The sequence below is a fragment of the Cynoglossus semilaevis genome, chromosome 18, assembly GCF_000523025.1.
Source record: "Cynoglossus semilaevis isolate Cse_v1.0 chromosome 18, Cse_v1.0, whole genome shotgun sequence".
Classification (NCBI taxonomy): domain Eukaryota; kingdom Metazoa; phylum Chordata; class Actinopteri; order Pleuronectiformes; family Cynoglossidae; genus Cynoglossus; species Cynoglossus semilaevis.
In genome coordinates this window covers 12,989,972-13,006,604 of record NC_024324.1, presented here as the reverse complement: position 1 = coordinate 13,006,604, position 16,633 = coordinate 12,989,972, and the positions used below count along the sequence as shown (strand labels likewise).

The window sequence follows — 16,633 nt, the reverse complement described above, 5'->3', positions numbered from 1 at the left end:
CGCCCTTTGTCTGGGGGGGAGAGGCTTCCTGTGGGGCGTGGGTGTGTGTGTGTGTGTGTGTGTGTGTGTGTACTCAAACTTGTTGTTGTTATGCCTTTATAACGCAGAGGTATGCTTAAGTGGAATTCTCTTTTGTCATTATTTTATCCATATCCCTTATTATGATTTAATTAGTGTTGAGCTGTGTTAGGTATTTATTTCATCAGGTTTTTCAACAAATAAAATAATCAAATTTGAAATACAAAAAAAAATCAGATAAAAATCACATTTAATTTTAGTTCTTAGCTGAGGCAAACAAGCAGGTTTAGAAATGTCTACATAATTTCTAAAAAATTCTCAGATTAAACGCTGCTTGCAGAAAGAACATGAAACAAAACTGCTTTTTTAATTTCGTGCCATTCTTTTAGTTAACATGCCTCGGCTCTGACCTTTAGACCCTTCTCATAAATCTCACTAACATTGTGTCTTTCGACTTTGCCTCTTGAACTGATCATCAGGGGGTGGTAATAAAATCTGCCCACAGGAAGTGGAGCCTTTAGGAATATAACACACTGTCACTGAGGTTTTTTAAAGATTTATTGTAGCACGACTGAAAACGTAGTTTTTACTATGATGTTTTTTTTTTTTATTTTGTTTTAAATAGAAATCCTTGACACCTTTGGGATGGTATCTAGCTTAGCCTAGCCGTGCCAGAGCTGTGACTGTCTGCTGTTTCCCTAGACAGTTAATTTTATTCCTGTATGTCTTGATACTCTGCACAACAGTGTGGCATCATGGGATTGATCGCTTATGGAGTTTGGTGGAAATGAAGGATAAATGGGAGGAACTGGCTGTGAAATCTCAATTACTATGCTTTTCTATTCCCACTGCGCTCTAAAAGATCAAGTTTCTGGTCACCTTGATGTGTTTCTGTTAAATCATGACCGATGCAGGTTCTTCTGCAGTTTTTGTCACAGAAGTTTTTCTCACAACATGTTCCTTGATTTAATTATTCTGTCAAATAGTTTGTTAATTCACAGAGGTGGTAGTTCACAAGTTGGTGTTGAGTTGTCGAGTGTTGATGCTCAGGTTATCTCACGAGAACCACGGCTACTCTCTGAACTTCAGGGTCAGAGATATTTGGGGGTTTTGGGTTTTTTTTTGCTCATACACACCTGTGCTCGAGGGTGTAACATGACCACTATGTGGCGCCTGTGACTAGTGTGGGGGTTCGTTGGCTCAGAGCGAGGATGTGTGGTATTACTGCTCACCGCGTCAGTGGCCTTTGTCTCATTTCTAAGATAAAAGATCAACGTCGTCTCTTTAACACACATAAACACACCCTTTTACACACACTGGCCCCTGTGGCGAGGTGGAGCCTTTGTAGAGGCATCAGGTGAAGGACTGTAATGGCTTCTTTTGAAATCTAAGCAGCATATAGGTAAATACCCCACACACACGTTTGCAATACATTTAAGGTGTTGGATTTCTTCATTATTTCAAGCTCATGGTTTTTTTTTTAATCTATGCCTTAAAAACTTGAACCTAAAATATGTTTTGCTGTGCTAATAAAATTTTATTAGCAGTTTGAATGATGTTCCTTCTCGTCTGAACAGTATGTTGTGTGTGGGTGGTGTTGATGGCAGGGTCCACTGTGTGATGAAGTGTGTGTACGTACCAGGCTGGCCTCAAATGAAGTGATGATGAACCGTTTAAATGTTGATATCGTCTGAGGAAACAATGAAAGAACTGAAGATTACATTTCCCAGTGGATGTCTGGAGAAAGCTGGGGTCTAACACCGTCTTCCACCATGGTCCCAGGAGAAGTCGCCGGCTGAAGGGGCTTTGCTGTACCATGGTCTCTGTAATCCTTGGTGGTTCTTTTTTCCCTTATGTTCTGTGTTTCTCACCTTCAGATCTAAACAGCCTTTATATTTCTTTCCCCTGCCCCCCCACTCCCCCACCCCCTCTTCCTTGCCGGGAGAGTGACCCTCAGATTACACATTATGAATTATTGAGGTGGAACTCGTCTCTCTTGGGCTGTCCACCAAATCACAGGTCCTCTCACCCTGTCTCTTTTCCCTCTCGTCTTACACTCTCTCCCTCGTTTATTGATGTTTTTGTTCTTTAAATTCGACCCCCTCGGCTGCAGATCTGATCTCAGGTTTCTGAGGGTAACACGAGATTTGATTTTTGTTTGTTTTTCTGCAGTAAATCCCAAAGAATTATGACTACAGTTAGGCACTGGCTTATATCTCTGCCCATAGCTGGTGGGTGTTTGGATAAAATGCTCAGACTCTTTTAACGATTTTCTTCCACTGGGTAGGTAGAGTTCAGTGAAATGATTAATATTTGTAAGAATTTTTTTTTCTTGCTAAATTCTGTAAAATATTAAAGAAGAAAATATCAGTTGTTCAGATAGAAAAATAAACAAGGGATTATAAATACAGAGAGAAAAAGAGAGCCACTGAAGTATTGAAAAAAATCCTTCTGCTCGGCAAAAAAGCAGCTCTGCGCCCTCTTAACCTGTTGAACCTTCTGACAGAGTGAGAAGTAAGCGCAGTAGCACTCAACAAAACCAGGGTGCAGCAAATCACCTCTCTGACATGATGAGTCCTGACAGCAGCGCACTGTCGATGTCCAGGCTTTATTTACACTGGGAAGAGGCTGCAGTGAGGTTCAGAGTGACAGATTTGAAAAGCCTAGTCTGACAGACCATAATAAACACTAAGGATGACATACAGAGCCTTCACTCTGGAGAGGTCCTGTTGAGGAGACCATAATGCTGTAGACAGTTCTAGGCATGTCTGATCATATTAAAGTGAATGTCACTAGATGGCAGCAACGCAGCTCATTTAATTGATTGTTTACAACTCACAGGGGAACTTGTGGGACACCACGTTGACACCACGTGGTGCAGGGGACTTTCTAGGGCCTCTCTGTTCTTGGGGCAGGTCGTTTTTATCCATTTCCTGCAATTTAAGGTGTGAACTTCTTGTTTCTCAGTAGTCGTGTCCTGCAGTGTGCAACTGCAGGAAAAACACAATCAAATAAGTGCTGGACAATTTGTCAGTCCTGCTGAAGACAGGCCAGTGTGTTCAAGTGGTGTGTCTCTCAATTACTTTTGAGGCTATTTTTCCAAGGATTTACTGAGGGTGTCAGCAGTGTGTTCATGCTCTTGCGTGCGTGCATGTGTGTGTGTGTGTGTGTGTGTGTTCAATCAATAGGACTCAAGGCCGCCCATCTCTGAGTCATCTAGTTCCCAGAAAACAATGACAAGGTGCTGGGAATTCACATAAGCACTTTAACTGACAAAGTATATAGATAAATTACCAAGAAAAATAGATTGAGTCATTTTATTAGTGACACGTCCTAGTTCAGGTGTTGGCAAACCTTTTGACCCACGTGCCACAGTGGGTCCTAAATTTTGACATGGGGGCCAGGTCAGGAGCAAATAGATGAAGCGTTCATAAATGCTAAAATGCTTTTAAACCTTTTCTACGCCATCAGTTGGGGAAATGTAGGCACTGCAGGGAAAAGGCAGAAGTCTAATGATAGAAATCAATAACAATTTAGACAGGTTTGGTGGGCTGGCACACACATAATATAATATAGCATAGCATACACAGCAAACCACAGCATAATATAAAAAAACATGATGCATAGCATAGCGCAACATGACATAGCATAGGGATATGATTTACATGGATTTAGCAGTAGAAGATGAACTGATACAGTATTAATGATCCTTCACTCAAATATAAAAAAAGTATGAAATACTTACACCCTAATGGCCCGTGTGTATTTATGTTGAAACGTGAGACAGAGTGCTTGTCTAGATGCGGTGCTTTTTATGGCTGTACAGTTTCAGTGAAGGTTAATTTGATTTCAAATCTGATGCTATTGTGTGCAACGAATGAGTCACACACATTCAACGCAGAAGCACTTTTGTTAGTGGACACACGAGCGGGACGGTGTTGCTGATTTGTGTGTTTGTGTCACTGACTGGCCTGTGACACGGGTCACGTACACCTCACTGCTGTGTGTTCAACACATCGTTCCCACAGCTAATTCAGTCGCTCAAACTTTGACCGGAAGCCGTTTGAATATAGAGACCTCTGCGTGACGCTTCCGATAGGGTAGAGTACGACGCTGCCCTGAATGGCTTTAAAGAGTCTCAGGAAGTAGTTATTTTATCTCACACGTCGCTGTAATCTGAGGTGTAATTGCAGTATAACAGCATCGAAGTGCTGGCTGAGTCAGTCGACTGAGTCACTTTCGTGAAGTTGCGATGAATGTGACTTGAGTGTGACACGTGTTGCGGAGAGAAAGATGCATCCACTTCTCAAGCTATTGATGCAGCAGCTGCCATGACAACGGCCCTTGAATAAAGGCTACGTGGATTATTATGGGGTGACTCACTCCTAACGCCAGGCTATTCTCAGTACCTCGGCTGGAGTATCATTCAAATTAATATTTTAATTCAACTCTCATAGAAGGCTGTATTTGCTACACAAACATCGATTGTCAGTGTTTGTCCACACGTACATGTAATATTAACAGTTAAAGACCAAGTGTCGGTTCTCAGTCTATACATGTCCACGGGGCACTGGTCCAAGCTCATCTTGATGCATAATGGACTGGGAATAAATATGTAAAACGATCCCTGTGCCAGAAATAAGGATGATTCAAGGTTTCTAGGCAGACTGAGCAGGTTAATTATTGATAACATCCCCGTCATTGTGTCGTTCCCCATGATAGATTTTTGTTAAATATCCACTGATGTGTCTGATTAGATTGTTTTCGTCAAGACAAACAAAGTTTAGACTGAGAAAACCTGGAATGATATCAGCTCACTGCAGGACATGTAAGATCTGTTTTGAACAGAGAAGCATCACCAGTCTTCCCCTCAGCTGATTTTCTAGTCTTCAGTACCAGTACTGTTCTCTTTGTCCTCCTTGGCAACCATATATATTGTGTTGTCAATCCATCATCCTTGAGTCGCAACATGTTGCCAGCAGCTTCTGTTCTTAAAACATAAATGGGGCACAGCTATGTATAGCTTTTTGATACCCTCAGTTAGCTTCATGTTGTGTTCAAAGAAAAACAGAAGACACAATTTTTTACTTAGAACCTGTTTGAGCTCTAATATCACCAACAATTAACCAGCAGAACAATGAGTAAGTGTAGGAAATTAGACCATGATGATTCCTGATAAACTGTAATTAATGAACCTTTGTGATTTGATGTCATTTGCAACCAGAGTTGTCCTAGCGTCAGCCTCTGCTGATCAGAAGAGGTACTACAGCCAAATATAAATGTATCTACTGTATAGAAGACATCCATTATTCATACACAAATGTCAATATAGAGCTGACCGTGAACACTTCCTGCCTCGGCCACTGTCTGTAGCCACTCTTTGCTGTAATTTTGACAAAAAAGGACGACGTGTAAAAACAGGCCTGTGACTTGTCTGTTTTGTCCACAGCAGGAAACCAGACCATGTCCTGCTTATCTCTGTTCAAAAGACAGAGGGTTCGGTCGGGTCCGTCCTTAGTCAGATATATTACCCATGTGTCCTCTCAAAAGTCCTCACAAAACCAGTAACTTTTACTCTCTCAGATAGCTTCGTCACTGCAGTGACCTGTAAAAGGATGATTGTTACATCATTCATAGCAATTTTGTTCTCAGCTCTGTGGCTTTGCTGAGCATAAACACAAATGAAGTGGACACTCAGAATGATGATCATTAACTTAACGACCACCAGCAGTCCCAGCCATTTAAAGAATAATGTGAGCTGCTTAAAAAGACTCCAAAAATCCATTCAATAATTCAAAAACTTCCTCCATCTGTGACATTGCGGGAGAAAAGGTTTAAAACGTAAAGTTTTTTCCGACTGAAGTTTGCCTGACAATCATGGGGGATATTCACTATTTGGCTCAGGAGCTTTGCTGTGGTCCAAACATCGATTTTGTTTTCTGTACCAGAAAGTTGATGAGGACCTCGGACTATTACACCAGTCTGAGCAAATGTGTGAAAAGCACATTTCGTTTTACAGAATTGAATTTTGTTTTTTCTCCTGTAATGTCTTCTCTGGTCATTGGGGTGACACTTTCATGAAATTGTGGGTCTTAGATTTATTAAACCATCTACATCCTTGTCCCAAAGCATCTGCAGGTAATGACCAGCTGCAGAATTGAACTGATTATAATGACTGTATTTATGCTTTTTGTCATGAGGGTAGCAAGCTGTTTTATGTTGGAAATGTTCTGTTCAACACACCCTGGAGCTGCTGCTGAACGTGTGTCTCTGTGGGTGTCATGCTGCAGCATCTCCCCTCGTACTTCAGTGAAAAGTTCACTGACCCCTTCACCCCTCCTCTTCCCCACTACATGAAACATTAAGCTTTTTTGTTCTGTTAGTTATTAACATTTTCATCTAAGAACCTTGAAAAAAACCTTTTCTCTTTACTCACCTGCTGTGACCTCATTTGCACATAAACTTTAATGTAATTAGACTGCGGCCCACCACCACTGCTGCTCCTTGGTCTGTCTACAGCTGTAAATTAAATTAGCTTATCACTGCAACAAAAAAAAGTGTTCTCTGATCTCTGCTTGATTTCTGTTTTAAGTGCTTACTAGAAACAGTGCCAGAAACTGTAGGAACTCAGTATGGATTAGGCTGTTAAAGTCAAGAGTTTCTTTTTTGCCAAATGCTGGTAAAGATGTTAGTGTGTTCAAGGAAGTCGCTCGTCTGACAGAAAATGAAAGTTCATTGGTTGGTTTCTGTGCTAACGTGTCTTCTGTTTTGTCCATGCTCTCCTGTCCTGCAGGTTTGGATGAGCCTCCCTCAGAAGTAGAGACGTGTACCAGGAAAGGTGTGAGGCAGCCAGACCCACACTAAGGTTCACCCCCCGCCCCCCGGCAGCCATGCCGCCGCCAGCAGACATTGTCAAGGTGGCCATTGAGTGGCCGGGGGCCTTCCCCAGGCTAATGGAAATAGACCAGGTAGGTGGTCTGTATGCTAACAGCTAACACCAAGGTCTATGATTACAGTATGAGTAACGTTAAATGTAAATTCACATGAGTTTCATGAACACTTTTTTGTTACTGATTAATATTATTGTAATATATAATATATATATTTTCTATAGTAATAATCACAGTATAGTATAACAGTTGTATTCTCATTGAATAAAGAACTTAAGAATTATAAATAAATGCCATTTTTACTTACTGCCCAATTAGCACTATAACCCCTGTAAGCCTCCGCCCCCCAGTTTGAGAACCACACCCTTAACTGCACTCTTAAAATGTATTGGGATATAGATACTGTACATCATCAGCTGTTGTTCTGCTGGGAAAAACAACATATCAAACGTGTTACTGGTTGTCGTGTGGTGTGGAGCTAATTGCCCGGTCGTTACTCTGTGAAGACCCCTCAGACAGGGTCAGTGCAGGTGTTTGAAAATGAATCCACCGATGATTACCGGAGTCAGCAGATGCCCGTGTCAAAAAGTGGTCACTGTGATAATAAAATAATGAGTCCCATCAGTGAGCGCAGCCTCCTGGGTGTGACACGATGACATGTTTACTGTGACAGTGTTTGATACCCAGCGTAGAGAGGCCTCCTCGCTGAGTGTGACTCACAGATGGGCTAATAACTGTACAGGCTATGAGTCACTGTGCCGACCGAAGCCTTGTGTGGATCGTCAATGGGCCAACTGTTGAATGAAACGCTGAACTACAGATTTAAGGACGCAGCTTTCGTCTTTTAGGACTGTCTCTCGGTTGCATCTTCCCCACGCTCCTCAGCTCCCGTTTTTGGTCCTTACATCTCCACACACCCTCCTCCCCACCTCCTCCTCCACTGCCGCTCTTTTCTAATTGTTTTATCTCATCCTGTCATGGTTCTCTTGTTTCTCCTCTCTGTTTCATCCTCCTCCTTTTGCTGCTTTGCTTTCTTTCTCCCCCCCACTCACTCCTCCTCCCCTTCTTTTGTATGAAGTGTGAATCTTCTGCTGTGCCTCCTCCTTCTCCTGCTCCTCCTCCTCCTCCGCTCTTGTCCTCCAACATCAACCCCCACTTCGTCCTCCTCCCTCTGAATCTCCTCTGTACAATGGGCCCTGCGGTAGCATATGGCTGTCTGAGTCATGCATGGGGAGTGGGCTACAGCCATCCATGCTCTGTGTTTGTGTGTGCGTGCGTGTGTGTGCGTGCGCGCGCAAAATGTTTATTTATGTGGGCACCAGTCTGCATAACTAAAATTGGTGTGGGTGTGTTTGTGTGTTGACATGCATACTTGTTACCATTCATGCATCTCTGTGTTTGTGCACATGCCTGCGCATCTTCGTGTGTGTGCTGGTACCCTTTTGGTTAGGAATGTGAGGATGTGTGTGTGTCTATCTAATTTGTGATTTTGTTTTTGTTTTTTTCTGTCTGTGTCCCTCTGCTGTGTTTGACAGTGTTTCTCTCTCTCTCTCTCTCTCTCTCTTCCTCTCTCTCCCTCCCTTGTTTAGTTCATATTTTGATTCTTTCCACATCATCAGTTTCCTGCAGGCTAAAAAGTTCTATATTTGCAGACCAACATTTGGGAATCGGTTCTTTATTTTGGAATAACTGATGAAACCCTGTCTTGGAAAAAAAAAAGTTTTGTTTTTTTTGTTTGTTTTTTCGACGAATCAGCATCAACACTTTCAGCAGCCCCACACAGAACAGATGGTGAAGGAGAACTCTGGGATTTATCTTAGCACGAGCTCAGGCTCCATTTATTAGGGAAAAACACCAGGAAGTGTAACATTTCCTCTGTACTCTGTGACTTCCTCTCATCTCTGTTCAAACCTAACAACACACACTCCAGCAGTGTTGTGTTATCAGCGATGCCAGTGAAATGTCGATTATGATTGGTCGACATGACAATATCATTTGCTGTGATGTTTTTTTCCACTGAATTTATACTAGTTCGACTCTTGGCAGCTCACACTGTGGTCATATTACACATTGATGCAATGCTGTTATTATGAATAAGTGCAAAAGCATGTGTTAGAGCTGGACAATAATGGCTGGTTATGACATCATCGCATTCATTTTGGAAGAAAAAAGGATCAGGAATCTAAATTGTCGTCATTCACTTTAGCCCACGAGTTTTTAAAAACTCTATTAACCAACAGAACATTTAAGCTGATTTGACAAGCGTGAATCCTCACGGTGGCTGTTGTTTTAAAGAAATATTTTACCTTGACATGAGAGGAGGGGATAATGGCGTAAAGAAAAGACCCTGGCTGCATTCGATCAAATGTTGTTTTACTCTACAGGAGCGTTAGCAACAGAGCCTCAAGATGCTGACCAGATGTTTTTTGTATTCTATAAGACAAGGGAAAACAAACTATCAGTCTGTTTCAAGTGGGTAGAAGGTTCTCTGTGGAACTTCTGGAACTTTCACTGGCTGTAGAAATATCTGCCAAGGTGAAGGGGAACCAGAATTGGTGGCAACAACTACTAAATTTACTCACCTCGACTGTTTATGGTTCAAATTAGCAGCAGAATTGAGTTTAACTCCCCCTAGTCCAAATATTTTTAAATAAATACAGCAACAAAACAACATGGTCATGATAATAATATATATAAAATGGCAATTTTGCAATTTTTCTCTAATTTTTAATGTGATTTCCTGTATAAAATCCTCTACATTCTTGCGTGTACGTTTTATTATACAAAACACTAGGTGCCCCCCCCATCTTTTATCTCAAATATATATTAAAGGAAGTACATGACAGCAGGTAATACTGTTTCCTGACTGTTATTATCCACTCTGCTGCTCTTCTCCGTGCCGCTGCCTTTTCTCACATCCTTTTGTTCCTCTTCCTGTATCATCTCACCTGTATGTTCTGTCCTTTCCTCCCTATTATATACCCTGCACCATCATCATCAGTATTGTATACCCTGCACCATCATCATCAGTATTGTATACGCTGCACCATCATCATCATTATGCGTCCACCATTATCTTCCCTCTGAACCTCTCCGTCGTTGCAGCTCTCCGCAGCAGCGTCTCTCATTGCTGAGATGCTGCTGCCAGCAAACAGTGCAGTCATTAGCATACAGTACAGTACCATCCACAGGCCTGAGTGTGTTCCATACATATGCTCAGAAAATGCAGCTCCTACTGTACAATCGTAAGCATGGTAATGCTGTGAAATTGTAGCATCTGTTTTTTAAGTCTTGACTTTTGTTTTAATTCAAGTGTGACTGTATATCAATACAATTTCTTTTTAAAAAAGACTTACAAATGTTACAAATTTAAAAAATATATGAAATTTAGTTATACAGGTTTTCTTTGTCATTTCAGGCTAATTTTATCTTGGCTAATGTGGGCATTAGCCTTGTCTAACCTTAACCCTTTTTTTATTTTTCAGCAAACCTTCGGACTTAGCCTAAATTTAGTATTGTTCTTGGTAAATGTAATCAATTTCTCAACAAAATTTCAAGCATCTTCAGCATTTTTAAGCCATAAATTCAGTTGTTTATGTGTTGGCTTTTGCCTATTGTAGCTGATTAGCTGCCAATTCTTACTAAATATAATTTTGTTGTAGTAAAATTACCTGTTTTAACTAGTTTTGCTCTTTTTATTTTGGGTATTTTTCTGTTGTTTTGTTTTTTTTTCGAATCCCATTAAGTTTGGTAACTGCTCTTTAATTTAATTTATTCATTTTATTGTTGGTTAGCTTAGCTAATAAGCCTGTAAGGATAAATACAAGTTTGCCTTTTTACCATTTACCATTTGGTAAGAAATGCCTTTTATTTCTTCTTCTTCCTTTTTTGGCTGACGTCCACATCTGTACTACTATACAGAAAGCAAATGTTTCCAAAATGATACATGATGTTACATAAACTAAATACATCAAAATTAAAGTGAGCTTTAAAACCTCAGTCACTTGACATAAAACCAAAACTGCTATAACATAAAAGCAACTCCGGCATACATTTAAATCTAAGTACAATGCCTTGGGTAGAGCTTTAACCACCTTGGATCAGTTTCATGTAGAATAATAAAAGGTTGAAGGTTGTCCAGCTGACATGATGAGCGTTCCCATATCAACCGTTGGACTGCCATGTAAATACAGCGTCCCAAAAAAACACAGTGCCTCATCATGCCAGTCCTGTAATATAAAATAATTGCAGTCCACTCCGAGTGGACTGTTATTGTTGGATCTGGAGATCGGACTGTGAACTAAATGTAGCTTTGCTTTTTTTTTTTTTCAACAGAAAAAGCCTCTCTCCGCCATCATTAAAGAAGTGTGTGAGGGGTGAGTCTACATCTACATTTCTTCTTTTAGTACAACAAATTCTGTCTCTCTGTCTCCTGTCTGTCTGCCTGTCTTTGTTACTGTAGGCTGTTTTTGACTTGTGTTTCCTTCTGGTATCGGTTTTGAAACTTCTCTCTCTCTGTCCTGTGGTCTCCAGGTGGTCCTTGGGGAACCATGAAAACTTTGCTCTGCAAATTGCGGATGCTACGAGTTTCTACATCACAGAAAAGGTCAGACTTCTGTCTCTAGACAGGAAGTAGGCAAAGAGTTTACACCATGCTCTGGAAAACTGCCTGACGTGTTTTTGTTGTTTTTAAATGTCCTCAACAGAATCGCAATGACATCAAGAATGGCTCCATATTGCGCTTGACCACATCTCCTGTAAGTTTTGTTTGACTTTTTTTTAAATATTGGATTATAGTATTGACACAGATATTGTGCAAAGGTTGCTTCTCATTCCAACCCCCTAGGGGGAGCTACAAATGTAGTGTAAAATGCTCAGCCTCTCAATTTGTTGAGTTTTCCTCATAAGAACTCTTCAACAACATAAACGTAATGCTTATTTAAATTAACAAAAAAAAATTAAACTCACCTGGCTGTGAGTTGATCCCACCCTAACCCTCAATCCAACCTTTTTACCTTGAAATCTTAGGTACAACTATGTTGCATTTGAGTTGAAATGCTGCCCTCTACAGTGTCTGTGTGTTCCTGCAGGAAATTACTTCTAGTTCTATTTGTACGGATATTTCTTTATAATCCATTCCACCATGTCCTATTCAATAAAGGCATTATAATACTTTATAATAGGTTTGGGTGTTTGACGGCACTTTTCATTCTTATTCCTGCCCTGCAGTATCAGACAGCCCTGCAGCTCCATGAGAGGATCCAGTCATCCAGCATGGACGCCAAACTGGAGGCCCTGAAGGATTTGGCTAATGCGTCCCGTGACATCACATTTGCGCAGGAATTCATCAACCTGGACGGAATCTCCCTGCTCACGCAGATGGTGGAGAGTGGGACTGAGTAAGTGGCTTGTTGTCTTCTTAGCTGCCGTCACGGCAGGATCTGAGACGGTGTCTGTACTGAAGTGACAAACCTGGATTTGGTCACAGAGTCTGTTGTGACTTCTAACTCGCTCCGACACAGTTTTTAATTCTCCAACTTTGCACGGACTCCTCGGAGTCGCACGGTGCATTCTGATTACACTCGGCAGAGTAATCCTGTTTAATGGCCCTACATTTATCATGTGACCACGGCCAATAATAACAGCATTTCTCCTGACAAGCCACAAGAGAGAAAAATACCACCCTGCAATCTATTAAAGCCAAAGTAATCATTTTTCTCCGACGTGTGATGGGCAAAGGTGTGCGGTGTCACAGCTGGATATTAAAAAATGTCTCATACCCTGAAAAGTAGAAAACTCTCCAACTTACTCGTTGTCATTCTGGCAATAAAAAAAATTGCAGAAAAATATATATGAAAAAAAAAACACACTTTGAGCAAACAAGGCTGTTATGGCCTGTGTGTGTACCGTGGCTCTGAGTGCTAACCCTGGATTCTGTTCATGCCCACGGGCTCCTGTCATGCCCGTCTTTGAGGTCCATGAAAGTGATACTGCGCTAGGAGAGATTTGCACTAATGCATACACACGTGTGTGTGTGAGTGTGTTGTCGAGACTGAAGATCCAAGTACACAGTCTGGACTGAAGGTTAGAGTGAGGACAGGTTTTTGCTGAGTTAGAATTTCTCCACTCTGATGCCAAGAGGCAGTGTCTGTGTGTGTGTGTGTGTGTCTGTCTCTGTGTGTGTGTGTGAGTGAATGTGTTTGTGTAGCATACTGGGTGAATGCTGTATAAGGTGTCAGGCAGTCTGAGCCAAAAGAAAGGTGACAGTTACACATTACAGTCTCACATCCGGTGCAAACTGGCAGGAAGACGACAGCAGCAGTCTGACTCTCTCTCCTCTTCTGCCTCACGCAGCTCTTATTATGTATCCCCTTGAGCTGTGAAAAAAATAGAGAACACAGAAGTTTAGTACTTTTTCACTAGTAGAGCTGCAGTGATTGGTCGACTAATTAGTCACTGATGGGCTTTGAATATTATCACACGGCCATTTTTCTCAGCTGTTTTTTTTCTTCTGCTGGGAAAAATAGCAATTAAGTATTTTATTACAAAAAACTATATATCTGTGTTTTAGCAGCTCAGCTGCGCTTACGTTTTTAATTTAACAGAATATTGCTTTGAGCCTCTTCTCCTTCTCAAAATTGGCAAACATTTGACCCAGTTTAATCTCCCGCTGAGGTGCCATCCATCACGGCGGCAGCCATGTTGACTCCACTGTGCCCATTGGCTCTTTCATTAAATATGTTTTTTATGTAAATGAACTCAGACATCACTTACTCACCACTGGAGAGTTTAAAGGCCACGCTGAGGAGGGAGAGAGTGAAGGAGGGAAGTGTATATCTGTCTGAGACACAAACACAAACACACGTTCGCTCATTAATTTCCCGACAATCGGATGAACTGTAACTGTTGAAAAGGCTCGTTTCTTTGAGTGTTGCTGTGATTTAGTGCTTCTGCTAGTTTACTGCGTTTGTGTGGAAATGACTTGGGCCGGCTTCTGTTTTTGCCTCCTCGACTCTTAGGCCCTCTAGTGAGTGAAATGTGTAACAACAGGTTTCCCGGCATGAATTGTTCAGAATGCACGGTGCAACTCACATTGAAAAGCATCTTTTTTTTATTCTATTCCAAAACCCTTTTTATTATTATTATTATTATTATTTTTAATTGACTTGGTTCTGATCATTGTTCGTTTTTGAATATGATGATGTCGGTGTTTCCCAGCTGTGAAGTGGCTCAGAGCTGAAAGGTTTGTGCGTCTGTTTCCCGACTGTGACACCAAAGTTTCTCAAATCTTTGCAGGCGCTATCAGAAACTACAGAAGATTATGAAGCCCTGGTAAGGCCTCACCCCACCACACCCCCCCACTCTAACCCTTACCCCCCATCCGGGTAAAACCATTGATTACTCTGTGCTCTTCCTAACCCGTGTACTGAGTCTGCATGATTAAGACTCTGGTCTTTTTTGGAAATTATCAATGTGTAACAAAGTCACTGACCAGCTTTTATTTCTGACACTGTGTGGCACCTAATACCTGGTTTTGCATGTCATCTTGGACAAACTAAATAGATAGATCAAACTGAAAGAAAACCAAGATGTTTATACTTTCATTTTTTTGTTTTTTGTTTTTGTGACATATAAAGTACATATTAAAAAGTCCAGGGACATGAGAGTTCATCCCTGAATAATAATTTAAAAAAAAAACAATCTTGGTGTTCTTTTTAAGACGTCTTCTAAAGTGAGGGATGATTTTTCCATTTTGGCTCTGAGTCTGTTTTCACTTTCTCTCTTTAACGTCCATGTTATTATCTAACCATCTACCTGTCTTCACTCTCTGTCCTTGAAAAACTATTCCCTGATGTCAGCTTTCTGCTCTTTCATGTTGTTTCAAGTATTCAACATTTCCATATGTTACCTGACTGCTGACGGTCATCTGCACATGGCTCTGTGTGCTTCAGCTGCGGGTCAAAAGCCAACAAAACACAAAGATAAACCCAAATATTAACAGTGTTAAACTCACCATAAAGCAGAAATCATATATAATAAAGAAATGAAAATGCACCTTTATTTTATTTTGAAGTAGAAAAGTTGTCATCTGTTCTTAAACTTAAAAGACATTTATTTTGAAAAAAGTTTCTTTAAAAAAAATCGTAGTTAGACAATAAAACCGTGCGTTTTCCTTTTTTCGATTTGTGTTCAGTAGAAAATCAGCTCCTTTGTCTGGATTAGTCTCCAAAGATTAGATGACCATATTTGCTAGAGTTTTCCAAAAACGCATCAAAAACATCTGCTGAAAAGACTTAGTACAGCACCGTCTGTAATGCCATATTTCGTCAATAGAGGGCAGTGCTGTGAAGCCAATGTCAAATCTGTTCACATTAAACAACAGGTTACGTTAAAGGTCAAACATGCATATTTAAATTCAAATATATGGTAATAATAATAATAATAGTAATAATAATAATTGATTAGTTATTTTTAGTTTATTGACATTCTAAAAAATACAACAGCTGTGTCTTCAATTCTCTGCTTTGGCCTATTGTGACTCATGCGGAGTGATCTCACTCTCTCTGTTTCTCTCTTTATATTTATGTAACTGCATGACTCTGTTTTCTAAAGTAACTCCTGACTGAACACCACCCTCTGCTTCCTGCTGGCCCCCCTGACGGCCCCCACTGTTTCTTGGAGTCCAGTCTGTCTTGCACTGCACAGCTAACGTCTTTCCATATCTTCTTTTTTGTGTGTTTTTTATTCTTTCTTTCCTTCAGCTAGGCTGGTCGCAGCATTGAACCTATGTTCTTCTGTCCCCTCCTTTCCTCTCTGTGTCTCTGCTGATCACTCATTCCCTGTTATGTACCCAACCATCTGGGCTTTGCAGCTACACACTGCTCCGAGCCATCTGCCAGAGAAAAGTTTCCTATGGTTTGTGTGTTTCTCTTTTGTCCCTGTGTTGTCTTGTAGTTTTGGTGACCTGCTGTCCTTCACTCTGACGGCCTTCGTGGAACTGATGGACCACGGCATTGTCTCCTGGGACACTTTCTCTGTGGCCTTCATCAAAAGGTCAGCCAAAAAAAAAAAAAATAAAGAAAACTGAAATAAAGCTCCTGTCCTGCTGTAATTTTACTTGAAAATAAGGAGTAAACCCATCATATGTCATTTGCGCCACCTTCCAAAAATGAAATAAAGGTTTTTGTTTTTTCAGATTACCTAACCTCTCCTGCTCTGTCCCCTCTGCAGATTGCCAGCTATGTGAACAAGTCAGCCATGGACACAGCCGTGCTGCAGCGCTCCCTGGCCATACTGGAGTCCATGGTGCTGAACAGTCAGGATCTGTACCACAAGGTGGCGCAGGAGATCACGATTGGACAGCTCATCCCACATCTGCAGGGGTTATTATTATTATTATTATTATTATTATTAAATGTCACTGTGTAAAATACTAATAATGACTTCCTCCCACTGCAGGACTGACCAGGACATACAGACCTACACTATTGCTGTCATCAACGCTCTTTTCCTCAAAGCTCCTGAGGAGAAGAGACAGGTGAGGGTTTAATGGTGAACTCTCTCTCTCTACAGTACATGACACCATGTCTATGTGTGTTAGTGGCATGTACTTCATGTGAGCATTTAAATGTCAGTCATTGTCGATTGTGCAAATGGTGATTTTTGTAGATTCAAACTTATCCGGATTTTGTCTGAAGCTCTTTAGCCTCAATGTAGACAGTAAG

The 16,633-nt window shown here is 41.0% G+C and overlaps 1 protein-coding gene across 1 annotated transcript in view; it reads left to right on the top strand.

Annotated features, from left to right (window-relative positions):
• Positions 1 to 6,853: 6,853 nt before the first annotated feature.
• Positions 6,854 to 16,633, top strand: part of elmo1 (engulfment and cell motility 1 (ced-12 homolog, C. elegans)) — a 51,347-nt gene continuing 41,567 nt past the window's right edge. Inside the window, exons 1-9 of the mRNA XM_008331980.3 lie at positions 6,854 to 6,986; positions 11,244 to 11,284; positions 11,442 to 11,514; positions 11,615 to 11,665; positions 12,138 to 12,307; positions 14,205 to 14,240; positions 15,864 to 15,961; positions 16,138 to 16,291; positions 16,368 to 16,446. Of these exons, the coding sequence (XP_008330202.1) occupies positions 6,909 to 6,986; positions 11,244 to 11,284; positions 11,442 to 11,514; positions 11,615 to 11,665; positions 12,138 to 12,307; positions 14,205 to 14,240; positions 15,864 to 15,961; positions 16,138 to 16,291; positions 16,368 to 16,446 (780 nt within the window). The 5' untranslated portion in view covers positions 6,854 to 6,908. The remainder of the gene's footprint in view (positions 6,987 to 11,243; positions 11,285 to 11,441; positions 11,515 to 11,614; positions 11,666 to 12,137; positions 12,308 to 14,204; positions 14,241 to 15,863; positions 15,962 to 16,137; positions 16,292 to 16,367; positions 16,447 to 16,633) is intronic.